The 27,439-nt window shown below is 45.3% G+C and overlaps 1 protein-coding gene across 9 annotated transcripts in view; it reads left to right on the top strand.

Annotated features, from left to right (window-relative positions):
• Positions 1 to 27,439, top strand: part of txndc16 (thioredoxin domain containing 16) — a 201,569-nt gene that overhangs the window by 157,783 nt on the left and 16,347 nt on the right. For all 9 annotated transcript variants that reach the window (XM_068039119.1, XM_068039124.1, XM_068039122.1 and 6 more), the window contains one exon: positions 13,526 to 13,664. In XM_068039119.1, coding sequence (XP_067895220.1) covers positions 13,526 to 13,664 — 139 coding nt within the window. The remainder of the gene's footprint in view (positions 1 to 13,525; positions 13,665 to 27,439) is intronic.

Below are 27,439 nucleotides of genomic sequence, written 5' to 3'. Positions count from 1 at the left end.
GCAGGAACAGTAGCGACATTTAAGAGGCATCTGGACAGGTACTTGAATGAGCAAGGCATAGAGGGATATGGGATTAATGCAGGCAAGTGGGATTAGTATAGGTAGGTATTATGGTCGGCATGGACGCGGTGTGCCAAAGGGCCTGTTTCTATGCTGTACGACTCTATGACTGTATGACTCTACTCATGTTTTATGGATTACGTTTGAGAAGCAGAAAGAAATTTCACTGAGGTTATTTCATTGGGCTTTATTGGTCGTTTACCTTTCCCAGAAAATTAAGCAAGTTTATTTATTTAGAGATACAGCACTGAAACAGGCCCTTCGGCCCACCGAGTCTATGCCGACCATCAACCACCCATTTATCCTAATCCTACACTAATCCCATATTCCTGCCACATCCCCCCTTTCCCTATATTCCCCTACCACCTACTTATACTAGGGGTAATTTATAATGGCCAATTTACCTATCAACCTGCAAGTCTTGGGCTGTGGGAGGAAACCGGAGCACCCGGCGAAAACCCACGTGGAAACCCACGTGGTCACAGGGAGAACTTGCAAACTCCACACAGGCAGTACCCAGAATTGAACCCGGGTCGCTGGAGCTATGAGGCTGCAGTGCTAACCACTGCGCCACTGTGCCAGGTGGAGCCAACTTGTCCATGTGCCATGGAGGGGCCAGGCTTCAGGGGCAGAATTTTCTTTTTTTTTCACTTGCTTTCTTTTGATTAATTGATTGCTTAGGAACAAGGTAATGTAGAGGGCTTGAAGAGGTCATTACATTCCATCTACCTGATTCAAAGGTTTGATGAGAGGTATGCAGTATCCTCTCTCTGATACACTTCAATTTCCTTCTCTGCCAAGTACGTATTTTTTTTCTTCAATTGGCCAAGATGATCTCCTGACTTGGTTCACAGTTCGCTCAACATGTTAACCACCATCTGTACATAGTAGTTAAATCTACTTTACTTTTCCATATCAGATGTAAGTACACAGCAGTGTCATCTGCCTTGAAGAGCATACTTGATGGGCTTAATCAAAGGAAAGTAAAATGAATAGGTGAGTTTAGTTATGACAGACAGCCATGATGAAACTAGCAATACAAAAGAAGTGTTACAAGAAATGTATGCGATAAGCAAACCTTTTAACAATACTAATAGATCAAAGTTACTGTTGGTGGTGTTTGATTAAGCCAGATTGTGTTTTTATTGCAGAAAATATTACAAAAATATTTGAGATAAATTTGGAGTTTGAGCTCAATGATCCCGAATTAACATGGAAACTGTAATTCACGATCCTTGATTTACTGACCACTGAATTTAGTTTAACTACATAGTCAATTTCACCTCTTGCCCACTTTCACGGACGTAGAGAAATGTCGTTATGGTGATATGCCAAGGGTAGATCCTCTGCTCATTTCTCCACACCTCTTGGGTCCTGTGCTTCCCTGTTCAGTTGCTCGTAAGAGCCTTCCATTTTTAAGCTTTGCTGAGAAATGAGCACTATGACCAGGGAACAAAGTACATGAGGTGGTTTCCTATTGCCCTTGTGTGTACTTTAAAGGAAACATGAATCCCGTTCCCAAAGGATCCTCTGCCTGTAATTCACTGGTTCTGCCTTTGGCTACAGCTCATGTCCCTGAGCATGGGGCTCTTACCTGGGCCTGCAGTGATCCGCAAAAGGATAGAGATGACCACCTCCGAGGTCTCAAATGACCCTCATACCCTGAAGGAATATGGTGAGGAAAAGATTGCAGATAGGCAGGAGATAGATTGTAAGGAAATTAAGGGGGCATGTGGCTTAATAGTGTTGGGAAGGGACAAGAGGACAGTTGAAGACACAAATTTTCAAATCCTCTCTGGCCACAGGAGAGGTACCAGAGGATTGGAAGACAGCCAATGTGGTACCATTATTCAAGAAGGGTAGTAGGGCTAAACCAGGTAATTACAGGCCAGTGAGTCTAACATCTGGTTGGGAAAATATTGGGAAAAATTCTGAGGGATAGGATTAATCTCCACTTGGAGAGGCAGGGATTAATCAGGCATAGTAAGCATGGCTTTGTCAGGGGGAGATCGCGTCTAACTAACTTGATTGAATTTTTCGAGGAGGTGACTAGATGTGTAGATGAGGGTAAAGCTGTAGATGTAGTATACATGGATTTCAGTAAGGCTTTTGATAAGGTCCCACATGGGAGATTGATTAAGAAGGTAAGAGCCCATGGGATCCAGGGCAATTTGGCAAATTGGATCCAAAATTGGCTTAGTGGCAGGAGGCGGAGGGTATTGGTCAAGGGCTGTTTTTGCGATTGGAAGCCTGTGACCAGTGGTGTACCACTGTTTGCTGTTCGTAGTGTACATTAATGATTTAGACGTGAAGAAAGGAGGTATGATCAGTAAGTTCGCAGATGACACGAAAATTGGTGGTGTTGTAAATAGTGAGGAGGAAATCCTTAGATTACAGGGAGATATAGATGGGCTGGTAAGATGGGCAGAGCAGTGGCAAATGGAATTTAATCCTGAAAAGTGTGAGGTAATGCATTTTGGGAGGACTAACAAGGCATGGGAATATACAATGGATGGTAGGACCCTAGGAAGTACAGAAAGTCAGAGGGACCTTGTCCATAGATCACTGAAGGCAGCAGCACAGGTAGATAAGGTGGTTAGGAAGGCATATGGGATACTTGCCTTTGTTAGCCGAGGCATACAATATAAGAGCAGGAGGTTATGATGGAGCTATATAAAACGCTAGTTAGGCCACAGCTGGAGTACTGTATACAGTTCTGGGCACTACAGGAAGGATGTGATTGCACTGGAGTGGGTACAGAAGAGCTTCACCAGGATGTTGCCTGGGCTGGAGCGTTTCAGCTATGAAGAGAGACTGAAAAGGCTAAGGTTGTTGCCCTTGGAGCAGAGAAGGCTGAGGAGCGAAATGATTGAGGTATACAAGATTATGAGGGGAATTGATAGGTTAGATAGGAGGAAACTTTTTCCCTTAGCAGAGGGGTCAAGAACCAGGGGGCATAGATTTAGGGTAAGGGGCAGGAGCTTTAGGAGAGATTTGAGGAAACATTTTTTTCACCCGGAGGGTGGTTGGAATCTGGAACGCACTGCCTGAAGAGGTGGTGGAGGCAGGAACCCTCAAAACATTTAAAAAGTATTTAGAAGAGCACTTGAAACGCCATAGCATACAGGGCTACGGGCCAAGTGCAGGAATATGGGATTAGAATAGTTGAGTGCTGTATGGCCGGCACAGACACGATGGGCCGAAGGGCCTGTTTCTGTGCTGTATAACTCTATGAATCTATGACATCAGACTGAAGGAAATCTGATCAATCTTGACCCCCTGAATGTTAATGGTGGGGGATTCAAAGATTGTAATGCCATTGAATGTGAAGAGGAGGTGTTTAGACTCACTCTTGTTGGAGATGGTCATTGCCTGGCACTTGTATAACTCAAAAATATTTCAACACACCACCCTGCTCGCATGCTCACATCTCTGTCCTGGGATTGCTGCAGTGTTCCAGTGAACTTCAACGCAAGCTCGAGGAACAGCATCTCATTTACCGATTAGGCACGCTACACCCTGTCGGACTGAACATTGAGTTCAATAATTTCAGAGCATAACGGGCCCCCCGTTTTACTCTTATTTTTTATTTTTTGTGTTTATTTTATTTTAGTTTGTTCACTTTGTTTCTACTGTGCCTACCCACTTTTTCTTTTTGCATGTTTGTGCTTGTGGCTGTTCAGTTTTCAGTCCATTAACACTATATCTGTACTAATGCTTTGTCTTTCAACACACCATTAACATATTGTTTGCCTTTGCTGCATGACCTTCTGGTCAGCTATTCTGTGACTTTGTTCTATCAACATCTTTTTTGTTATCTCTTGCCCCACCCCCGCTTTACTTGCTTAAAGTCTTTTAAATTTCTTATATCTGCCAGTTCTGAAGAAGGGTCACTGACCTGAAATGTTAACTCTGCATCTCTCTCCACAGATGCTGCCAGATCTGCTGAGTATTTCCAGCGTTTCTTGTTTTTACTTGTATAACTCTAATGTTACTTGCCACTGATCAGTCCAAGCCTGAATGATGCCCAGGTCTTGCTGCATGTGGGCAGAGACTGCTTTCTTCTTTTGAGGAGATGCGAATGGCACTGAACACTGATCAATCATCAGCGAGCAACCCCACTTCTGATTTTATGATGGAGGGAAGGCCATCGATGAAGCAACTGAAAATGGTTGGGCCTAGGACATTGCCCTGAGGAACTCCTGGGGCTGAGATGATTAGCCACAACAATCTTCCTTTTGTGCTTGGTATGACTTCAGTCAGTGGAGTGTTTTCCCCTGATTCCCATTGACTTCAATTATACTGGGGCTCCTTGATGCCAAACCTGGTCAAATGCTGCCTTGATGTCAAGCACAGTCTCTCTCACCTCATTTCTTTTAATTCAGCTTCTTTGCCCATGTTTGGACTAAAGCTGCAATGAGGTTTGAAGCCGAGTGAGCTTGGTGGAATCCAAACTGAGCACCTTTGAGCAGGTCTTTGGTGAGTACTGCTGTTTGATAGCACTGTTGACAAAACCTTCCATTACTTTGCTGATAATTGAGAGTAGACTTTTTTTTTAATTCATTCATGAGATGTGGGCGTCACTGGCCAGGCCAGCATTTATTTGCCCATCCCTAATTGCCCTTGAGAAGGTGGTGGTGAGCTGCCTTCTTGAACCGCTGCAGTCCATTTGGGGTAGGTATACCCACAGTGCTGTTAGGAAGGGAGTTCCAGGATTTTGACCCAGCGACAGTGAAGGAACGGCGATATAGTTCCAAATCAGGATGGTGTGTGACTTGGAGGGGAACTGGCAGGTGGTGGTGTTCCCATGTATTTGCTGCCCTTGTCCGTCTTGTTGGTAGAGGTCGTAGGTTTGGAAGGTGCTGTCTAAGGAGCCTTGGTTCATTGCTGCAGTGCATCTTGTAGATGGTACACACTGCTGCCACTGTGTGTCGGTGGTGGAGGGAGTGAATGTTTGTAGATGGGGTGCTGATCAAGTGGGCTGCTTTGTCCTGAATGGTGTCGAGCTTCTTGAGTGTTGTTGGAGCTGCACCCATCCAGGCAAGTGGAGAATATTCCATCACACTCCTGACTTGTGCCTTGTAGATGGTGGACAGGCTTTGGGGAGTAAGGAGGTGAGTTACTTGCCTCAGGATTCCTCGCCTCTGACCTGCTCTTGTAGCCACGGTATTTATATGGCTACTTCAGTTCAGTTCCTGGTCAATGTTACCCCGAGGATGTTGATAGTGGGGGATTCAGTGAGGGAATTGCAGTTGAATGTCAAGGGAAGATGGTTAGATTCTCTCTTGTTGGAGATGGTCATTGCCTGGCACTTGTGTGGCGCGAATGTTACTTGCCACTTCTCAGCCCAAGCCTGGATATTGTCCAGGTCTTGCTGCATTTCTACATGGACTGCTTCAGTATCTGAGGAGTCACGAATGGTGCTGAACATTGTGCAATCATCAGCGAACATCCCCACTTCTGACCTTATGATTGAAGGAAGGTCATTGATGAAGCAGCTGAAGATGGTTGGGCCTAGGACACTACCCTGAGGAACTCCTGCAGTGGTGTCCTCGAGCTCAGATGATTGACCTCCAACAACCACAACCATCTTCCTTTGCACTAAGTATGACACCAGCCAGCGAAGGGTTTTCCCCCTGATTCCCATTGACCTCAGTTTTGCTTGGGCTCCTTGATGCCATACTCGGTCAAATGCTGCCTTGATGTCAATGGCAGTCACTCTCACTGTTAGCTCACCTCTTGAGCTCTTTTGTCCATGTTTGAAACAAGGCTGTAATGAGGTCAGGAGCTGAGTGGCCCTGGCAGAACCCAAACTGAACGTCACTGAGCGGGTTATTGCTAAGCAAGTGCTGCTTGATGGCACTGTTGATGACACCTTCCATCACTTTACTGATGATTGAGAGTAGGCTGATGGGGCGGTAATTGGCCGGGTTGGACTTGTCCTGCTTTTTGTGTACAGGACTTATCTGGGCAATTTTCCACATTGCGGGGTAGATGCCAGTGTTGTAGCTGTACTGGGACAGCTTGGCTAGGGGCGTGGCAAGTTCTGGAGCACAGGTCTTCAGTACTATTGCCGGAATGTTGTCAGGGCCCATAGCTTTTGCAGTATCCAGTGCCTTCAGTCGTTTCTTGATATCACGCAGAGTGAATCGAATTGGCTGAAGTCTGGCATATGTGATCCTGGGGACTTTAGGAGGAGGCCGAGATGAATCATCAACTCGGCACATCTGGCTGAAGATTGTTGCAAATGTTTCAGCCTTATCTTTCGCACTGATGTGCTGGGCTCCCCCATCATTGATGATGGGGATATTTGTGGAGCCACCTCCTCCAGTTAGTTGTTTAATTGTCCACCACCACTCATTCCTGGATGTTGCATGACTGCAGAGCTTAGATCTGATCTGTTGGTTATGGAATCGCTTGGCTCTGTCTATCGCATGCTGCTTACGCAGTTTGGCACGCAAGTAGTCTTGTGTTGTATCTTTTGCACTGATGTGCTGGGCTCCCGGTTCATTGAGGATGGGGATATTTGTGGAGCCACCTCCTCCAGTTAGTTGTTTAATTGTCCATCACCATTCACGGCTGAAAGTGGCAGGACTGCAGAGCTTAGATCTGATCCGTTGGTTATGGGATCGCTTAGCTCTGTCTATCGCATGCTGCTCACGCAGTTTGGCACACAGATAGTCCTGTGTTGTATCTTCACCAGGTTGACACCTCATTTTGAGGTATGCCTGGTGCTGCTCCTGGCATGCCCTCCTACACTCTTCATTGAACCAGGGTTGGTCTCCTGGCTTGATGGTAATGGTAGAGTGGGGGATATGCCGGGCTATGAGGTTACAGATTGTGGTTGAGTACAATTCTGCTGCTGATGATGGCCCACAGCGCCTCATGGATGCCCAGTTTTGCATTGCTAGATCTGTTCGAAATCTATCCCATTTAGCACGGTGATAGTGCCACACAACATGATGGACGGTATCCTCAATGTGAAGGCGGGACTTTGTCTGCACAAGGACTGTGCGGTGGTCACTCCTACCAATACAGTCATGGACAGAAGCATCTGCAGCAGGCAGATTGGTGAGGGCGAGGTCAAGTTTGTTTTTCCCTCGTGTTGGTTCCCCCACTACCTGCCGCAGACCCAGTCTAGCAGCTATGTCCTTTAGGACTCGGCCAGCTCGGTCAGTCGTGGTGCTACCGAGCCACTCTTGGTGATGGACATTGAAGACCCCCACCCAGAGTACATTTTGTGCCTTTACCACCCTCAGGGCTTCCTCCAAGTGGTGTTCAACATGGAGGACTGAGTCATCAGCTGAGGGAGGGTGGTAGGTGGTAATCAGCAGGAGGTTACCTTGCCCATGTTTGACCTGATGCCATGAGACTTCATAGGGTCTGGAGTCGATGTTGAGGACTCCCAGGGCAACTCCCTCCCTACTGTATACCACTGTGCCACCACCTCTGCTGGGTCTATCCTGCCGGTGGGACAGGACATACCCAGGGATAGTGATTGCAGTGTCTGGGACATTGTCTGTAAGATATGATTCCATGAGTATGACTATGTCAGGCTGTTGCTTGACTAGTCTGTGGGACAGCTCTCCCAACTTTGGCACAAGCTCCCAGATGTTAGTAAGGAGGACTTTGCAGGATTGAAAGGGCTGGGTTTGCCGTTGTCGTTTCCGGTGCCTAGGTCGATGCCGGTTGGTCCGTCCGATTTCATTCTGTTTTATTGACTTCGTAGCGGTTAGGTACAACTGAGTGGCTTGCTAGGCCATTTCAGAGGGCATGTAAGAGTTAACCACATTGCTGTGGGTCTGGAGTCACATGTAGGCCAGACCAGGTAAGGACAGCAGATTTCCTTACCTAAAGGACATTAGTGAACCAGATGGGTTTTTACAACAATCAACAATCGTTTCATGGCCATCATTAGACTAGCTTTTAATTCCAGATTTATTAATTAAATTCAAATTCCACCTTCTGCTGTGGTGGGATTTGAACCCATGACCCCAGAGAAATACCCTGGGTCTCTGGGTTACTAGTCCAGTGATAATACCACTATGCCACTGATGGGGAATTGACTGAATTGGATTTGTCCTGCTTTTTCTGGACAGGACATACCTGGGCAATTTTTCATTTGATTAGGTGGGTGCCAGTGTTGTAGCTATATTGGAACAGCTTGGTAGAGGTGTGGCTAGTTCTGGAGCACAAGTCTTTAGTACTACAGACGGGATGTTGTCGCGGCCCAGTGCCTTCAGCCGTTTCCTGATATCATGTGGAGCGAATCAGATTGGCTGAAGACTGGCTTCTGTGATGCTGAGGACCTCAGGAGGAGGTCGAGATGAATCATCCACTTGGCACTTCTGGCTGAAGATGGTTGGCAACACTTCAACCTTATCTTTTGCACTGACGTGCTGGGCTCCACCATCATTGAGGATAGGGATGGTTGTGGAGCCTCCTCCTTTTAGTTGTTTAATTGTCCACCACCATTCACGACGGAATGTGCCAGGACTGCAGAGCTTTGATCTGGTCTATTGGGTGTGGGATCGCTTAGCTCTGTCTATAGCATATGCTTCTGCTGTTCAGCGTGCATGTCCCCCTGTGTTTTAACAACACCAGGTTGGCACTTCATTTTTAGTTTGGGGCTGCTCCTGGCATGCTCTTCTACACGCCTCATTGAACCAGGGTCAATCCCCTGACTAATGTCCTTTAGGGAAGGAAATCTTCCATCCTTGACTGGTCTGATCTACATGTGACTGCAGACCCCACAGCAATGTAGTTGACTCTGAAATGCTCACTGGAATGGCCTAACAAGCCACACAGTTCAAGGGTAGTTCATGGATGCCCACTTTTGAGCTGCTAGATCTGCTTTTTTCATTTGTTCGGGGTGTGCAGGCATCGCTGGCTATGCAAGCATTTATTGCATATCCCTAATTGCGCTTGAGAAGGTGGTGGTGAACTGCCTTCTTGAACTGCTGCAGTCTTTGGGGTGTAGGTACACCCACAGTGTTATGAGGAAGGGAGTTCCAGGATTTTGACCCAGTGACAGTGAAGGAACGGCTATATAGTTTCAAGTCAGGATGGTGCGTGGCTCGAAGGGGAACTTGCAGGTGGTGGTGTTCCCATGCACCTGCTACCCTTGTCCTTCTAGGTGGTAGAGGTCATAGGTTTGGAAGGTGCTGTCAAAGGAGCCTTGGCAAGTTGCTGCAGTGCATCTTGTAGATGGTACACACTGCTGCCACTGTTTGACGGTGGTGGAGGCATGAATGTTAAAGGTGGTGGATGGGGTACCAATCAAGTGGGCTGCTTTGTCCTGGATGGTGTCAAGCTTCTTGAGTGTTGTTGGAGCTGCATCCATCCAGGCAAGTGGAGCATATTCCATTAAACTACTTACTTGTGCTTTGTAGATGGTGGACAGGCTTTGGGGAGTCAGGAGGTGAGTTACTCACTGCAGAAGTCCCAGCCTCTGACCTGCTGTTGTTGCCCCAGCACTTATGTGGCTGGTCCAGTTCAGTTTCTGGTCAATGGTGATGCCTCCCCCCCCACCCTCCCAGGATGTGGGGGATTCAGCGATGGTAATGCCATTGACTATCAAGGGGAGATGGCTAGATTCTCTCTTGTTTGAGATGGTCATTGCCTGACACTTGTGTGGTGCTAATGTTACTTGCCACTTATCAGCCCGAGCCTGGATATTGTCCAGGTCTTGCTGCATATGGATATGGGCTGCTTCAGTATCTTAGGTGTCGCGAATGAACATTTTGCAATCATTAAGGAACATCCCCACTTATGACCTTCAATGAGGGAAAAGTCATTGATGAAGCAGCTAAAAATGATTGGGCCTAGGACACTACCCTGAGGAACTCCTGCAGTAATGTCCTGGGACTGAGTTGATTGACTTCCAACAACCACAACCATCTTCCTTTGTGCTAGGTATGACTCCAACCAGCGGAGAGTTTTCCCCTTATTCCTATTTACTCCAATTTTGCTCGGGCTCCTTGATGCAATACTCTGTGAAATGCTGCCTTGATGTCAGGGCAGTCACTGGAATTCAGCTCTTTTGTTAATGTTTGGACCAAGGCTGTAAGGAAGTCAGGAATTGAGTGGCCCTGGCGGCACCCAGAGTGTCAGTGAGCAGGTTATTGCTGAGCAAATGCAGCTTGATAGCACTGCTGACGACTCCTTCCATACCTTTGCTGATGATCGGGAGTAGACTGATAGGGCGATAATTGGCAGGGTCGGATTTGTCCTGCTTTTTATGCACAGGACATACCTGGGCAATTTTCCACATTGCCGGGCAGATGGCAGTGTTGTAACTGTACTGGAACAACTTGGCTGGGGGCGCAGCTAGTTCTGGAGCACAACTCTTCAGTACTATTGCCGGAATGTTGTCAGGGACCCTAGCCTTTGCAGTATCCAGTGCTTTCAGCCATTCCTTGATATCGCGTGAAGTGAATCGGATTGACTGGAGACTGGCATTTGTGATGTGGGGAACTCAGGAGGAGGCCAAGATGGATCATCCAATCGGCACTTCTGGCTGAAGATGGATGCAAATGCTTCAGCCTTGTCTTTTGCATTGATGTGCTGGACTTCCCATTGTTGATGATGGGGATATTTGTGGAGCCTCCTCTTCCTGTCAGTTGTTTAATTATTGACCACCGTTCACGACTGGATGTAGCAGAACTGCGGAGCTTAGATCTGATCCGTTGGTTGTGGGATTGCTTAGCCCTGTCTATCACATGTTGCTTCTGCTGTTTGGCATGCAGGTAGTCCTGTGTTGTAACTTCACCAGACTGACACCTCATTTTTAGGTATGTCTGGTGCTGCTCCGGCATGCCCTGCTGCACTCTTTATTGAACCGGGTTTGATCCCCAGACTTGATAGTATTGGTAGAGTGGGGAATATGCCGAACCATGAGGTTACAGATTATGGTTGAATATAATTCTGCTGCTGCTGCTGATGGCCCACAGCGCCTCATGGATGCCCAGTTGTGAGTTGCTAGATCTGTTTGAAATATATCCCATTTCTCATGGTGGTAGTGCCACACAACACGATGGAGGGTATCCTCAGTGTGAAGACCGGACTTTGTCTCCACAAGGACTGTGCGGTGGTCACTTCCACCAATACTGTCATGGACAGATGCATCTGCGACAGGTAGATTGGTGAGGACGAGGTCAAGTAGATTTTTCCCTCTTGTTCCCTCACCACCTACTGCAGACCCAGTCTAGCACTTCTGTCCTTTAGGACTTGGCCTGTTCGGTCAGTAGTTATGCTACTGAGACATTCTTGGAGATGGACATTGAAGTACCCTACCCAGAGTATTTTATGTGCCCTTGCTAACCTTAATGCTTCTTCCAATTTGTGTTCAACATGGAGAAGCACTAATTCATAAGCCGAAGGGTTGGGGGCGGTGGGGGGGGGGGGGGCGGTGGGGGAGCTGGCGGGCATGGCGATACTTGGTAATCAGCAGGAGGTTTCCGAGCCCATGTTTGACCTGATGCCATGAGACCTCATGGGGTCCGGAGTCAATGTTGAGGACTCCCAGGACAATTCCCTCCTGACTATCTACCACGGTGCCACCACCTCTGGTGGGTCTGTGGTGCCGGTGGGACAGGACGTACCCAGGGATGGTGATGGAAGAGTCTGCGATGTTGTCAGAAAGATAACTTGGATACAATGGGAGAGTAAGCGTCCAAAAGGGATATGCTTTGATTCACGAAATGGCCTTTTTCATCTTCTGAGTGCTTCTTTATGCTAATATTTAAAATAAAATGCTGAGTTCTCATGCTAGATTATTGAGTATATCCACTGAGGATTTGAGTCATACAGACCAGGAGGATCCAGGGTTCAATTCCTCGTTTGTGCTGAAACTGATCTCAGTCAAGATAGTATAGAGTTATGACCATTGGCCTGAGGACTCTTTGGCTATGGAGGACAGTCACTTTACAATGACCCATACTAAAAATACGCATGTGCATGTAACAGTTGAGGAGAGGATTGGGCTTGATTGTGATGTAGCTTGTACACTATTCTGGATTGTATAGGAACAGTAAAAATTCTGGAGATCACCTGGTCCTCAAGGAACCATACCCCAGTTCAACACCTTCCGGAGTGGAGAAGATGGAAAGAAATTATCTAGTTTATTTTTCTGTTATAGTATGCTTTCACACACAAGCCCGAAAATAAATTACAGATTCTATATTACCATTAAAACTTATGCGTCAGTTTAGCCAAGACTTTAAATGGTGGTTATTATAACGGGGTGTGGTTGTTCTGTAGTTTAATTGGTGCCCTTTGATCTGTTTGGTTTAGTGTCTATGGTCATGTTTGTATCTTTTATTCCGAGGAATGTTGTTAGTTTGGTGTAGAGCTACTTTAACATATCTTTGAGTCATAATTTGGTGGTTAAAGGATTAGAAGAATCAAAACAAGTTTTAAGATATATTTTTAGGTTTGTCTGTGTCACCATTGCTGGTATTTTGTTAATTTTTCTACTTAATAGAACTATAAACATTGAAGACAGAAAAACTGTACTATATTCTTCAAATTTTTCTAAAAAGACTTAAAGAAAAATCAGGGACAATGAAGCCTATTTGAAGCTCAACCCTCTAGCTCTCTAACTCCCCCATCTTAGTATCCAACTACATTTTGATTACGCACAATGTTTTTGCGTCTACTATCCAGCCAGAATAATTATTCCAGTTACTGTTCTTTGAATATGTTTTTCCTGATATATGCCTTAAATTTATTTTTCACTAATTTAAATTTATGTCCTCTAGTCCTGCTAGGTTACCTTTGAAGTACTATTCCAGGTTAACCATATTAATTACTTTTACATGTCTCTCTGATGTTTCCTATGCCCTGAGCTTATTTTTACCTTTTACCAGGTAATCCTGGGGAGCAGCTGTCAGAGGTTAAAATCTTTCGGAAAATCAGGCTCTGCTACTCTGCTAGCATTTGTATGTGGCAGGCAGGGTTGGGCAGAGAAAAGTCAAGCTTGAGGCAGGAAGGCAGTGGTGGAGCTCACCACCTCATTTCACCTTGCCTGATTTGAATGGGACAGCGGAGGGCAATCTAGCTTGTGTTGTGATGGACCTGTATTGCTGTTACTCCATGGCACAGCATGTCAGTACCACAGTACATTGTACTATAATCTGCAAATATCTCCTTCAAGTGCAAATTAGATAGTTTATTGCGCAGCCTGCACTTCTAAAGAATATTTCTGTTCTATAGCTTACAGTAAAGTTTCCTATATGGCTGTATGATTTCTGCAATACAAATTCTCAAAAAGTTTAGTATTGTATAAATGTGCATGTTACTGGTATAGACAAACTGGAATGTGAATTCTTTCAGAAAGATCCCATTTAATCTTATTTTGATGCTAAAATGGACCTCCGAGAAGTTAATTTGTCCATTTGTTATATTGTTTAACAAATGGTTCTTTGTTTTAATCCATGATTTCAAATGTTGCATTTTCATTCAGCTCTCAGAAATTTGGTGTGGCTCTACCAGCCCTGGTGTTTGTTAGGGATGAAGATTCTCACATCGAAGGTATTCACCTTGAAAATTCTAGCACAGAAGACATTGTGACTGCAGTCAAGAGTGCCATGTTGGAAAAGTTTGTAAGTATTTTTAATGCTAAATGCTAGCATTTAAACAGATTAACATAACTTTTGACATTCACATTACTGATGTTCCAAATATTTATGAACACGTTCTCATTAAATATTGTGATTTTAGTGAATCATTAATTCTTCATTATAATTTAAATTTATCATTAAATTGAAGTGTAATTTTGGCTCAGTTGGTACATTTTCAGTTTTAAGTCAAAGGTTCTGGAGCAAGAAAAAAAAGTAATCATTTAGTGCTGCATCATACCTTCAGGATATCTAAAGGTCATCGACCTGAAACGTGAACTCTGTTTCTCTCTCCACAGATGCTGCCTGACCTGCTGAGTATTTCCAGCTTGTTATTTCAGATTTCCAGCATCTGCAGTATTTTGCTTTTACTTAGAATCACTGTGTTGTGTAGTCATTGTTATGTAGACAAAGGCAACATCCATTGTACACACAGCAAGGCCTCCACAAACAGCAAATGAATGAATAACATGATGAACTGTTATGTTGGTATTGGTTTAGTGAGGCATGTTTGCTAAGGCACAAAGAGAACTCCCAGCCCTTCTCTGAAATAATGCCATGGGATCTTTTATGTCTTCCTGAGCAGATAGTTAGGGCCTCATTTTAACAAACCATCTGAGAGAAGGCATTGCCAACAATACAGCACTGCATAAGTGTCAGCCTTGTCTCTGTGGTTGCACTCGCCTCTGAGTTTGAAGGTTGTGAGTTAAAACCACACTCCAGCACTTGAGTGCATAATCTAGGCTGGCCCCTCAGTGCAATACTGAGTCTCTGTAAACTTTGAGGCTGCAAGGAATTTAGGGTATTGTGAAGAAAACTTGTGTGTAAGCTGTAATGGAGCAGAGCTCCTAGTGCACTCTGCCATTAATTCTATGGCACTTTTCATGTTATTTGCTCTGAATTATGCCATCACTCGCAGTCTATCTCAGTAGCATAAAGCTCAGGAACATCAGCAGTAATTCGTTTATGACTTTAGAGATCACCAGTTCTGAGGTTATAACAGCTAGTTTCTGCTGTCCTAGTGTAAAATGAAGCAGAGCACTTTGTGACAGTGTTTCATAGACCTCGTGGAAGGCTAATGACAAGATCAGGAATGTTTGTCAGATCATGGTCTTCAGTAGGAATCTCACTGGATGCAGAAATTCTTCAGAGACCAGAGGCAACATGAATCTGCTACTTTTTAAATGCAGGATTCCTTTTCAAGAGATGCGAATCGTCGTTACAGAGAGAGGTAAAGCCTTTCTGGGTCTTGTCTGTCTGGTTCCTGTCCAATTCACAGGCTTTTAAAGGATGTGTAAAAAGCACCTTCGTAAACATGGTCACATGTCCAGACACAGTGTCTCCCCCTTGCCACTCAAGCTAGTCTGAAGAAAGGTCAAACCCTTTTACAAGTTTAACTTCCTTTCAAACACCCATAAAGTTTAACTCTTTGTTCTGAACTTCCTTTCAAAACATTGTTGGAATTCCAATTATTTTTGCAGGTCCTTCACTGAGCTAAATCTTTCTTTCATTTTTTTTTGAAGCACAAAGAAGTCCAAGATTTTGGTACAAAAATAAAACCTCCTGTGACAGCAGCTAAAATATTGCCTGCTCTACTGTAGGACAGTCATTTTGGAGTACATTATAAGGCAGACCACATTGCACCTTTACACCTAGAATAAAAGGGACACAGAATATGAATCACTGAGATGTTGTGAGATCTTATCTTCATATGACTATGTCCAGGCCTCATTGCTACACTGCACCAGATGTGCCTTCATACTTAGACTTTCTGCTTTATTACAATCTACAAGGTTTAGGTGCTAATTGAGTAAGATAGTCATTGGCATCCTTCCATCTACATGAGAAGATGGGCATGCAGCAGATTCATTGCCAATGGGATAGTTTCACATGATGCACTTCTGCTGATGGCTGAAAAGACTAATCCATCAGAGGCAGGTTCTGCCACAAGAGCTGCATATGAGGTGGGTTATCAGGTGTCATTGTGGGGTGCTGTTTTTGGCATTGGCATTGGCACCTGCTGTCAAGCCACTGTAGCCACCGATCGTCATGGTGGCGCACACCAGCCCACAGGTAATGTCGCCATTTCCCTCTGTTGTTGGCTAGTGTCTCCCACGTATGTAAGTCAATGTTTAGAGCCGTTATGTCATTTTTGCAAGCATCCTTGAAGCGGAGCTTCGGGTGTCCTACTGGTTTTCTGACTCTGTCTACCTCCCCATACCAATTCTCTAAGGAAGGCGTCCGTCTTCCATCCTGCAATTGTGTCCGAGCCAGTGAAGTTGCCTCTGCTTGATGAGTGCTAGCATACTTGGGACATTTGTCTTTGAGAAGACTGTCGCATTTGTGATTTTGTCCTTCCAGGTGATGTTAAAAATGAGTCACAGACATCGAAGATGAAAATTGTTGAGCTTCCTTTCTTGATAGCTGTAATATTCATAACATAGGCATATTTTTAGGAGGTGCACACTTTCCTAGAATCTGAACCGTCCTCGACTTCGTAGGCTAATATCCAGAGGAAAGCCTATACATCTGCGGCCCAGTCGATTGCAGGGGTTTCTGCTTGAAGAGATCACCAACCGCCTAATGGGACTCCACTCCATATTTCTTGTCAGGTTTACTCCCTTAGCCTTTTACACTCCCGATGTTGTTGTTAAAGGTGGCGCGTAAGACAGACTGTGATTATGAATGAGGCGTGTGAAAGAATGGGCCTTAAGCTAAACATCAGGAAGACAAAGGACCTCTACCAGCCTGCTCCTGCAGCGCAACATTGCCCCCCAACTATCAAGATCCACGGCGAGCCATTGGACAATGTGGATCACTTTTCATACTTTGGGAGCCTCCTCTCAGCAAGGGCAGACATCGACAATGAAACCCAGCATCGCCTCCAGTGTGCCAGCGCAGACTTCGGTAGTCTGAGAAAAAGAGTGTTTGACAACAAAGACCTCAAACCTGGCACCAAGCTTATGGTCCACAGGGCTGCAATGTTACCTGCCTTCCTGAATGCATCGGAAACATGGGCAATGTACAGCAGACATCTCAAAGCCCTGGAGAAATATCATCAGCAGTGCCTCCACAAAATCCTGCAAATTCAGTGGCATGACAGCCACTCCAATATCAGTGTCCTCTCTCAGGCCAACATTCTCAGTATTGAGACACTGGTCATGGCTAGTCAGTTATGTTGAGTGGGCCACATCGTCCACATGCCTGACACAAGACTCCCAAAACAAGCTTTCTTCTCCGAGCTCGGTCACAGTAAGAGGCTACCAGGAGGGCAGAGGAAACACTACAAGGATGTCCTTAAAACCTCCCTGAAAAAATGTGACATCTCCACTGATTTGTGGGAATCTCTTACCTGAGAAGGCCCAAAATGGAGAAGAAGCATCCATGAAGGTGCCAGTCAGTTCGACAACGTCGACATGCCCAGGCAGCGACCAAGCGCAAACAGCGGAAGAAGCATTCGGAAATTTGAGCATCCCATTCACTCGCCTCACCAAACACCACCTGCTCCACCTGTGGCAGAGTGTGCGGATCCAGAATTGGACTATTCAGTCACATAAGGCCCCACAACCCTGGAGTGGAAGAAAATCATCCTCATTCCCAAGGGACTGCCTTAGATGAATAGATAGCTTCAGCCACCACTGTGGCGGCACAGTGGCGCAGTGGTTAGTACCGCAGTCTCACAGCTCCAGTGACCCGGGTTCAGTTCTGGGTACTGCCTGTGTGGAGTTTGCAAGTTCTTCCTGTGACCGCGTGGGTTTCTGGCGGGTGTTGTGGTTTCCTCCCACAGCCAAAGACGTGCAGGTTGATAGGTAAATTGGCCATTGTAAATTGCCCCTAGTGTAGGTAGGTGGTAGGTGGTAGGAGAATGGTGGGGATGTAGTAGGGAATATGGGATTAATGTAGGATTAGTGTAAATGGGTGATTGTTGGCACAGACTCAGTGGGCCAAAGGGCCTGTTTCAGTGCTGTATCTCTAAATAAAATAACTAAAAAGAAGCATGTTCTGGGGTTTGAACATTACCTTGTTTTGCTTGTATAATATGTATATTTTGAGTAGCATTGAATAAAATTAGAATACTAGGTCAGATATTGGAATATTATGGAACAAATAACTGAAAAGTATAGGTGTCCTAGGACATATATCACAGTTAATAGCTTCTGTAACTCATTGCTTCCTGGTTGTGTGTACAATATGGGCCATATCATTCATTGCACAAAGAAATCAAGATATGATATTATCTCCAGCTGTTTGCTGCTGAGCAACTCCATAATCTTCATTTGGTTCCAGGTCATTATGTGGTGCATCACAGAGGGAAATGCCTCTCTACTTTGCAATGTTGTGCAGCACCAGCCGACTACCAAGATCTTCCAAAATATTTGGAGGCATACTTTAAAGATTGGATTCAGATTACAAACCATTATTTCAGGATCTGCTTTTTGTTGGAGATAGGTTTACCATATTCCTAGAGTTTTCATCGTGTGACATTTTATAAAATGGCATTCAATGGTGTGACACTGTTCAAATGCTTAATCACAGTACATTTGATCATGTGACATTCGCACACTGTTTGAAAATGTTAAATTACCCTAGTCGAGTTTCTTAGGATCACCAAGTCCTGAATAAAATATCTGCAGCTTGCTCATCATGCCAGATAGCTGAATGTGTGTGAGCTGGTTGAGAATGGGGAATAAGGCAGGAACATACTGTCATCCTCAATGTTCTCCGCGCTGCTGGATGCCTCAGGTACTGGTGCAGCCAGCCCCATGATGTGGAGAATCATCTCTTCCATAGGGCTGAGAGGATGCAGGCATCCTTGTCCTCCACCAGTTCTGCTCTGCTCCCTTCTACTGTGTCCCACCTTGTCTTGCAAGAGAGAGAACAGAATGTTAGTGATTATGTTGTACTGTGTTTGGGTGATAGCTGAATATGTGGAAGCAGCGGGAGCTGGGAGTGAGGTTGGCATCAGTTGGAATATGTGACGATGAGGTAGATGTTGGGTGTGAGCCCTGAGTGCCAGGGACTTCTAATGGGTGAGTGTTGGGGGTGTGGTCCATTGATCAGCATGAGAGGCTGGTGGTGTGGGGGTAGATGATGTCATGTGAAAATGCATTCACCGATCAGGACCACCCATGTCAGGAATAAATGGGGCATTTTCGGATTAGCAGGCTGTAACTTGCGAGAGATGGTAACGTAGTGGTAATGTCACTGGACTAGTAATCCAGAGGACCAGGCTAATGCCCTGCGGACAGGGGTTCACATCCTACCATGGCAGCTGGTCGAATTTAAATTCAATTAATTAATAATGAAAAAAAATCTGGAATTGAAAGCCAGTCTCGGTAATAGTTTCATGGCACCATCATTGATTGTCATAATAACCCATCTGCTTCACCTACGTCCTTCAGGGAAAGATTACTGTCGTCCTTACCCAGTCTGGTCTACATGTGACTCCAGGCTCTCAGCAATGTGGTTGGCTCTTAACTGCCCTCTGAAATGGCCTAGCAAGCCATTCAGTTCAAGGGCAATTAGGGATGGGCAACAAATATTGGCCTTGCCAGCGATGCCCACATCCATGAATGAATTAAAAAAAGTTACCGCAAGGATCAGTACTTGGGCTTCAGCTATTTACAATCTATATTAATGACTTAGATGAGGGATTGAGTTTAATGTATCCAAGTTTGCTGACAATACAAGGTACATGGTTGATCACCATGCTTCATCCAGCTGGATGGGACTGCACTCGCCTGGTTCCATTCTTACCTATCTAATCGTAGTCAGAGTATCATTTGCAATAGCTTCTCTTCCTGCTCCCGCACCTTTACCTCTGGTGTCCCACAAAGATCTATCCTTGGCCCTCTCCTATTTCTCATTTACATGCTGCCCCTCAGCGATGTCATCCGAAACCACAGCATTAGTTTTCACATGAACGTTGGCGCCACTCAGCTCTACCTCACTACCACCTCTCTCGATTCCTCCACTGTTGCTAAATTATTAGACTGCTTATCCGACATCCAGTACTGGATAAGCAGAAATTTCCTCCAATTAAATGTCAGGAGACTGAAGCCATTGCCTTTGGTCCCCGCTCCAAACTCTGTCTCCTAGCTTCTGAATCCATCTCTCTCTCTGACAACTGTCTGAGACTAAACCGGACTGTTTGCAACTTTGGTGTCATATTTGACCTCGAGATTATCTTCTGACTACTTATCCACACCATCTCTAAGAGTGTCTACTTCCACCTCTGTAATATTGACCAACTTCACCCCTGTCTCAACTCATCTGCTGCTGAAACCCTCATTCATGCTTTTTGTTACCTCTAGACTTGACTATTCCAACGGACTCCAGGCTGGTGTCCCACATTGTACCTTCCGTAAATTTGATCTCATCCAAAACTCTACTGCCAGTGTCCTTACATAGAATCATAGAATAGGTACAGCATAGAAGGAGCCCATTTGGTCTGTCATGTCTGTGCCGGTTCTGCACAAGAGCAACTCACCTAGTCCTACTCCCCTGCCTGCCTTTTCCCCATGGCCCTGCAAATTTTTTTTCTTCAGATAATTATCCAGTTCTCTTTTGATGGTCATGATTGAATCTGCCTCCACCACACTCTCAGGCAGTGCATCTAGATCTTAACCACTCGCTGTGTAAAAAAGTTTTACCTCAGGTCGCCATTGCTTCTTTTGCCAATCATCTTAAATCAGTGTCCTCTGGTTCTGGATCCTTCCACCAATAGGTACAGTTTCTCCCAATCTACTCTATCCAGACCCCTCATGATTTTGAATACCTCTATCAAATCTCCTCTTAATTTTCTCTTCTCCAAGGAGAACCGCCCCAGCTTCTCCAGTCTATCCACGTAACTGAAGTTCGTCATCCCTGGAACTATTCTTGTGAATATTTTCTGCACTCTCTCCAATGTCTTCACATCCTTCCTAAAATGTGGTGTGCAGAACGGGACACAATACGTCAACTGGGGCTGAACCAGTGTTCTGTACAAGTTTATCAAACTTCCTTCTTCTTGTACTTTATGCCTCTATGTATAAAGCCCAGAATCCCACATGCTTTATTAACTGCTTTCTCAATCTGTCCTGCAATCTTCAATGATTTGAGCACATATACCTCCAGGTCCCTCTGCTCCTGAACCTCCTTTAGTGAACCTTGCACCAAGTTCCATTCACCCATCACCCCTGTGCTTTCTCACTTATATTGGCTCCGGTTAAGCAACGTCTTGATTTTAAAAAAATTCTCATCCTTGTTTTCAAATCCCTCCATGACTTCACCCCTCCCTATTTCCGTAATCTCCTCCAGCCCCATAACCCTCTGAGATATCTGCGCTCATCCAATTCTGGTTTTTTGACAAGCTTTTGGCCATCTGCTCTAATATAACCTTATGTGATTCGGTGCCTAATTATGCTTTAAAATGTTCCTGTGAAGCACCTTGGAATATTTTATTACATTAAAAGCCCATATATAAATATAAGTTATTGGTTGTTGTAGGTGGAAAAGTAAGTGGTGAGGCGTTTGCAAAGACGCTGCAGAGGGATATAGACATGTTGCGCGAGTGGGCAAGAACATAGCAGATGGAATACAATGTGGAAAAGTGTGAAGTTACCCACTTTGAAAAATAGGAAAACAAATATGTTTTGAATGGTGAGAGACTTGGAAATGTATGGATTCAGAGGGACCTGAGTGTCCTTGTACCTGAAACACAGAAAGTTAACGTGCAGGGACAGCAAGCAATTAGGAAGGCACATGTTATGTTAGCTTTTGTTACAAAGGGATTGGAGTATAAGAGTAGAAGAATTCTTACTGCAATTATACAGGGCATTTGTGAGGCCACACCTGGAGTACTGTATGCAGTTTTGGTCTCCTTGCCTAAGGAAGAACTTACTTGTCCTAGAGGGAGTGCAACAAAGGTTCACTAGACTGGTTCCTGGGATGAGGGGATTGTCCTGCAAGGAGAGATAGAGTAGACTAGGCCTATATTCCCTGGAATCTAAAAAAAATGAAAGGTGATCCAGTTGAAACATAACATTCTTAAAGGGCTTGACAAAATAGATGCTGAGAAATTATTTCCTTTGGCTGGGATATCTAGAACACAGAGTCACAGTTTCAGAATAAGGGGTCGGCCATTTAGAACTGAGATGTGGAGAAATTTCTTCTCTCAAAGGGTTGTGAATCTTTGGAATTCTGTACCCCAGAGAGCTGTGGATGCTCAGTCATTGTATACATTCAAGATAGAGGTAAATAGAGTTTTAGGTACTTCTGAAGGGCAACTAGGGATGGGCAACAAATGCTGGCCTTTCCAAGGCGTTCACAACGAGTGAAAGAATAAAAATAAACTAAAGGAATGAAGGGATATGGGGATAGTGTGGGAAGGTGGAGCTGAGGTAGAAGATCAGCCATGATCTTGTTGAATGGTGGAGCTGACTTGAAAGGCTAAATGGCTAAATCTCCTATTTCTTATGTTTCTTGTGGCACTGCTGCCAGGTCCTTGGTCCCGGACTCTTAAATTGACCTCCCTGGCTGCCTGCTGCCAGTCCTTTCTGAGGGTAGACCTTGAGAGCCTCCTGGCTCTCCATGGAACCATGGCGTCTCTCCTCCTATTAACCTCCATGACTATGGACTCTAGCACTGCATTGTGAACCTGGCTGCCCTCTCTCTGCCCTGATGCTCCATTTTGCTTCTTCAGAATTGCAGCAATTGCATTCAGCAGCAGACTCCTGTGATTCAACGCATCTTCCCATTTAAAGGGACAGATAGCCTTTAAGAACAGTAGGATAGCTGTACCACATGCTATCAGCAAATGCTGCTCTGCCTCCTGCTGAGCATTCAGGTTGCCAGCACCATGGGCCCTGCTTGGTCCAATGCTACAATCAGATAAATGAGGAGGCAGCACCAAATCTGTGCTGTCAACCTCCACGGCAAAGGGCAGAGGCAGGTCGTGAATCACAACCTCGCCACCAAAAAACAGAGCAGACCAATATCCTAGCCCTTGACTTTTTATTTTTTAATGAGATGATCAAGGAAGAACACAAAAGAATAGAAAGATTTAAGGATAAGTGATACTTAAATGAAACCTACTTCTGTGATGTTCAACATTATTGATTGCAATGAGAAACACCAAGTAATCGTAGGATGGTTACAGCAGAGAAGGAGGCCATTCACCATATGTCCTCTTGAAGCCCGTTATGTCTGTGCTGGTTATCTGCAAGAGCAACTCACCTAATCCCATTCCCCTACCTTTTCCCTGTAGCCCTGCAAATTTTTTCTCTTCAGATAATTATTCAATACTTTTTGAAAGCCACAATTGAATCTACCTCCACCATAGTCTCAGGCAGTGCATTCCAGATCCTAACCACTGGCTGCATAAAAAGGTTTTTCCTCATGTTGCCTTTTGTTCTTTTGCCAATCACCTTAAATCGGTGTCCTCTTATTCTTGAAACTTCTGCAATGTGAACAATTTCTCCCTATCTATTCTGTCTAGACCCCTCATGATTTTGGACACCTCTATCAAAACTCCTCCTAATCTTCTCTTTACGAAGAACAGCCCCAGCTTCTCTAATCTATCCTCAATACTGAAGTCGCTTATCACTCGTCAATCTTTTCTGCACCCTCTCTAATACTTCCACATCCTTCCTAAAGCGTGGTGCCCAGAATTGGACACAATACTCAAGTTGAGGACGAACAATTGGTTTATACAGTTTTATCATAACCTCCTTGCCATTGTACTCTACGCCTCTATTTATAAAGCCCAGAAACCTATATGTTTTATTGACTGCTTTCTCAACCCGCACTGCCATTTTCAATGATTTGTGCACATATACCCTCAGGGCCCTCTACTCCTGCATCCTCTTTAGAATTGTATCCTTTACTTTATATTACCTCTCCTTGTTCTTTATCCCAAAATGTATCACTTCACACATCTCTGCATTAAATTTAATCTGCCATGTGCCTGCCCATTCCACCAGCCTGTCTATGTCCTCTTGAAGTCCATCACAATCCTCATCACAGTTCACAATATTTCCAAGTTTTGTCTTATTTGCAGATTTTGAAATTGTTCCCTGCACACCCAAATCTAACTCATTAATATACATCAAGGAAAGCAGGGGTCCCAATACCAACCCCTGGGGAACCCCAATATATGCTTTCCGTTCACCACTACTCTCTGTTTCCTGTCACTCAGCCAATTTCATATCCATGCTGCCACTGTCCCTTTTAATCCATGGGTTTTAATTGTGCTGACAAGTTTGTTATGTGGCACTTTATCAAATGCCTTTTGGAAGTCCATGTCCACCACGTCGACTGCTTGACGCTCATTCACCCTCTCTGTTCCTTCATCAATAAACTCAATCAACTTAGTTAAACATGATTTTCCCTTAACAAATCCATGCTGGCTTTTCTTAATTAATTCACATTTCTCCAAGTGACTGTTAATTTTGTTCTGAATTATTGTTTCTTTTTTTTATTCATTTGTGGGATGTGAGCATCGCTGGCCAGGCCAGCATTTATTGCCCATCCCTAATTGCTTTTGAGAAGGTGGTGGTGAGCTGCCTTCTTGAACCGCTGCAGTCCTTCTGACAGCATTCCCACCACTGAGGTTAAACTGACGGGTCTGTAGTTGCAGGGATTATTCTTACACCTTTTTTTGAACAAGGGTGTAACATTTGCAATTCACCAGTCCTCTGGCACCACCCCTGTGTCTAAGAAGGATTGGAAAATTATTGCCTGTGCCTCTGCAGTTTCCACCCTTACTTCCCTCGGTATCCTTGGAAGCATCTGACCCAGTCCTGGTGACTTATCAGCTTTAAATACAGCCAGTCTTTCTAATAGCTTCTGTTTATCATTTTTAAGCCCATCCAGTGTCTCAACTACTTCCTCCTTCAGTCTGATTTTGGAAGCATCTTCTTCCTTGGTAAAGGCAGATGCAAAGTACTCCATGCATAAATCTCCTTCTTAGTCCAGCACCACTGAATCAACAAAAGCATTGATTAAAGTGTAATGGTAATTTTATAGTACTCCGCAAGTTATAAAAATAATAAATAAAATCAAAACCAAACCTAATTTAATTCACTGACTCCCACACCCCACCACTGAAGCCCTGCTTCAAGGATGTGAGGATCACTCCTCAGAGTGAAACATCAAAGCTGCCTGACTTCCCAGAACAAAACACATTAAACAACAGTGCACATAAAAGGCCAACATGTTCTCTCCAGTTCCAGTTTGTGTTTTTCTTTCTCTCTCTTCCCAGTTTGTGTTTCTGTCTCTCTCCCTCCAATGTGTGTTCTTCTGTCCCTGCCACAGTTTGTGCCTGTCTCCCTCTCTTCACATTTTGTCTTATTCCCCCTCTCTCAATTTGTGTGTCTCACTCTCTTCCCCCTCCCCCAGTTCACTGTCAGGATGCATAGAGTTTCAGATGTTTTTTATTGGCTCTGATGCCATCATCCTCACAACCAGCAATGAAGTAGTGTTTCTGGAAAAGGTAGAAACTAGCAGGATTCAGACAATGCAGTTTGTTTGCAAGCCACCAGAGCCAGTGTGCTGTGCATATGTGAACCATGCATACAAGGACCATTTCTCCTGAGTCACCAGTCGCCCATTCTGGTAGACTTGTACCCAAAATGAGAAGGTTGGGAACACCCAGTGGGAAAAATGGAAGTGGTTGGGAGGGTGGCAGGGGAAGTGAGCAGAGGGTGGTCATGGCCCACATTATTCTTGTGGAGCCAGGAGGATTACTTCTGGTTCCCCCCCGCAACCGCCCCCCCCCCCCCCCCCCCCCCCGCCACCCTCCAATAAAAAGCCCCTACCTTTTCGGGCCTCTGCTGCTGTCTCTTCTCTCTTTGGCCTCCTTGTCTCGGGAGACAATGGGTAAGCGCCTAGAGATGGTCAGTGGTTTGTGAAGCAACGCCTGGAGTGGCTATAAAGGCCAATTCTAGAGTGACAGACTCTTCCACAGGTGCTACAGATAAGATTGGTTGTTGGGGCTGTTACACAGTTGGCTCTCCCCTTGCATTTCTGTCTTTATTCCTGCCAACTGCGAAGTCTCTTCGACTAGCCACACTTTAGCCCCACCTTTATGGCTGCCCGCCAGCTCTGGCGATCGCTGGCAACTGACTCCCACGACTTGTGATCAATGTCACAGGACTTCATGTTGCGTTTGCAGAATTCTTTAAAGCAGAGATATGGACGTCGGTGGGTCTGATACCAGTGATGAGCTCGCTGTACAATGTGTCCTTGGGGATCCTGCCATCTTCTATGCGGCTCGCATGGCCAAGCCATCTCAAGCGCTGCTGGCTCAGTAGTGTGTATATGCTGGGGATGTTGGCCGCCTTGAGGACTTCTGTGTTGGAGATATGGTCCTGCCACCTGATGCCAAGGATTCTCCGGAGGCAGCGAAGATGGAATGAATTGAGACGTCACTCTTGGCTGGCATACGTTGTCCAGGCCTCGCTGCCGTAGAGCAAGGTACTGAGGACACAGGCTTCATACACTCGAACTTTTGTGTTCCGTGTCAGTGCGCCATTTTCCCACACTCTCTTGGCTAGTCTGGACATAGCAGTGGAAGCCTTTCCCATGCGCTTGTTGATTTCTGCATCGAGAGACAGGTTACTGGTGATAGTTGAGCCTAGGTAGTTGAACTCTTGAACCACTTCCAGAGCTTGGTCGCCGATATTGATGGATGGAGCATTTCTGACGTCCTGTCCCATGATGTTCGTTTTCTTGAGGCTGATGGGTAGGCCAAATTCATTGCAGGCAGCAGCTCGTTCTGTCGATGAGTCTCTGCAGACACTCTTCAGTGTGAGATGTTAATGCAGCATCGTCAGCAAAGCGGAGTTCCCTGATGAGGACTTTCTGTACTTTGGTCTTCGCTCTTAGAATTGCAAGGTTGAACAACCTGCCACCTGATCTTGTGTGGAGGAAAATTCCTTCTTCTGAAGACTTGAATGCATGTGAAAGCAGCAGGGAGAAGAAGATCCCAAACAGTGTAGATGCGAGAACACAGCCCTGTTTCACGCCACTCAGGATAGGAAAGGGGTCTGATGAGGTGCCGCTATGCTGAATGGTGCCTTTCATATTGTCATGGAGTGAGGTGATGATACTTAGTAGCTTTGGTGGACGTCCGATCTTTTCTAGTAGTCTGAAGAGACTGCGTCTGCTGACGAGGTCAAAGGCTTTGGCGAGATCAATGAAAGCAATGTAGAGGGGCATCTGTTGTTCACGACATTTCTCCTGTATCTGACAAAGGGAGAACAGCATGTCAATGGTGGATCTCTCTGCTCAAAAGCCACACTGTGCCTCAGCCAGCTTCTGGAGCCTGTTTAAAGCGACTCGAACAAAGACTTTCCCCATTATGTTGAGCAGGGAGATTCCACTGTAGTTGTTGCAGTCACCGCGGTCACCCTTGTTCTTATAGAGGGTGATGATATTGGCATTGCGCATGTCCTGAGGTACTGCTCCCTTGTCCCAGCACAGGCAAAGCAGTTCATACTGTGCTGAGAGTATAGCAGGCTTGGCACTCTTGATTATTTCAGGGGTAATGCCGTCCTTCCCAGGGGCTTTTCCGCTGGCTAGAGAATCAGTGGCATCACTGAGTTCCGATTTTGTTGGCTGTACGTCCAGCTCATCCATGACTGGCAGAGACTGGACTGCATTGAGGGCGGTCTCAGTGACAGCATTTTCCCTGGAGTACAGTTTCAGGCAGTGCTCCACCCAGCGGTCCATTTGCTTGTGTTGGTCAGTGATTGTGTTCCCGATTTAGATTTGAGGGG

This window comes from Heterodontus francisci, chromosome 9 (assembly GCF_036365525.1).
Source record: "Heterodontus francisci isolate sHetFra1 chromosome 9, sHetFra1.hap1, whole genome shotgun sequence".
NCBI classification, from domain to species: domain Eukaryota; kingdom Metazoa; phylum Chordata; class Chondrichthyes; order Heterodontiformes; family Heterodontidae; genus Heterodontus; species Heterodontus francisci.
The sequence above is the reverse complement of the archived record's forward strand: the minus strand, read 5'-3'. Positions and strand labels throughout refer to the sequence as shown.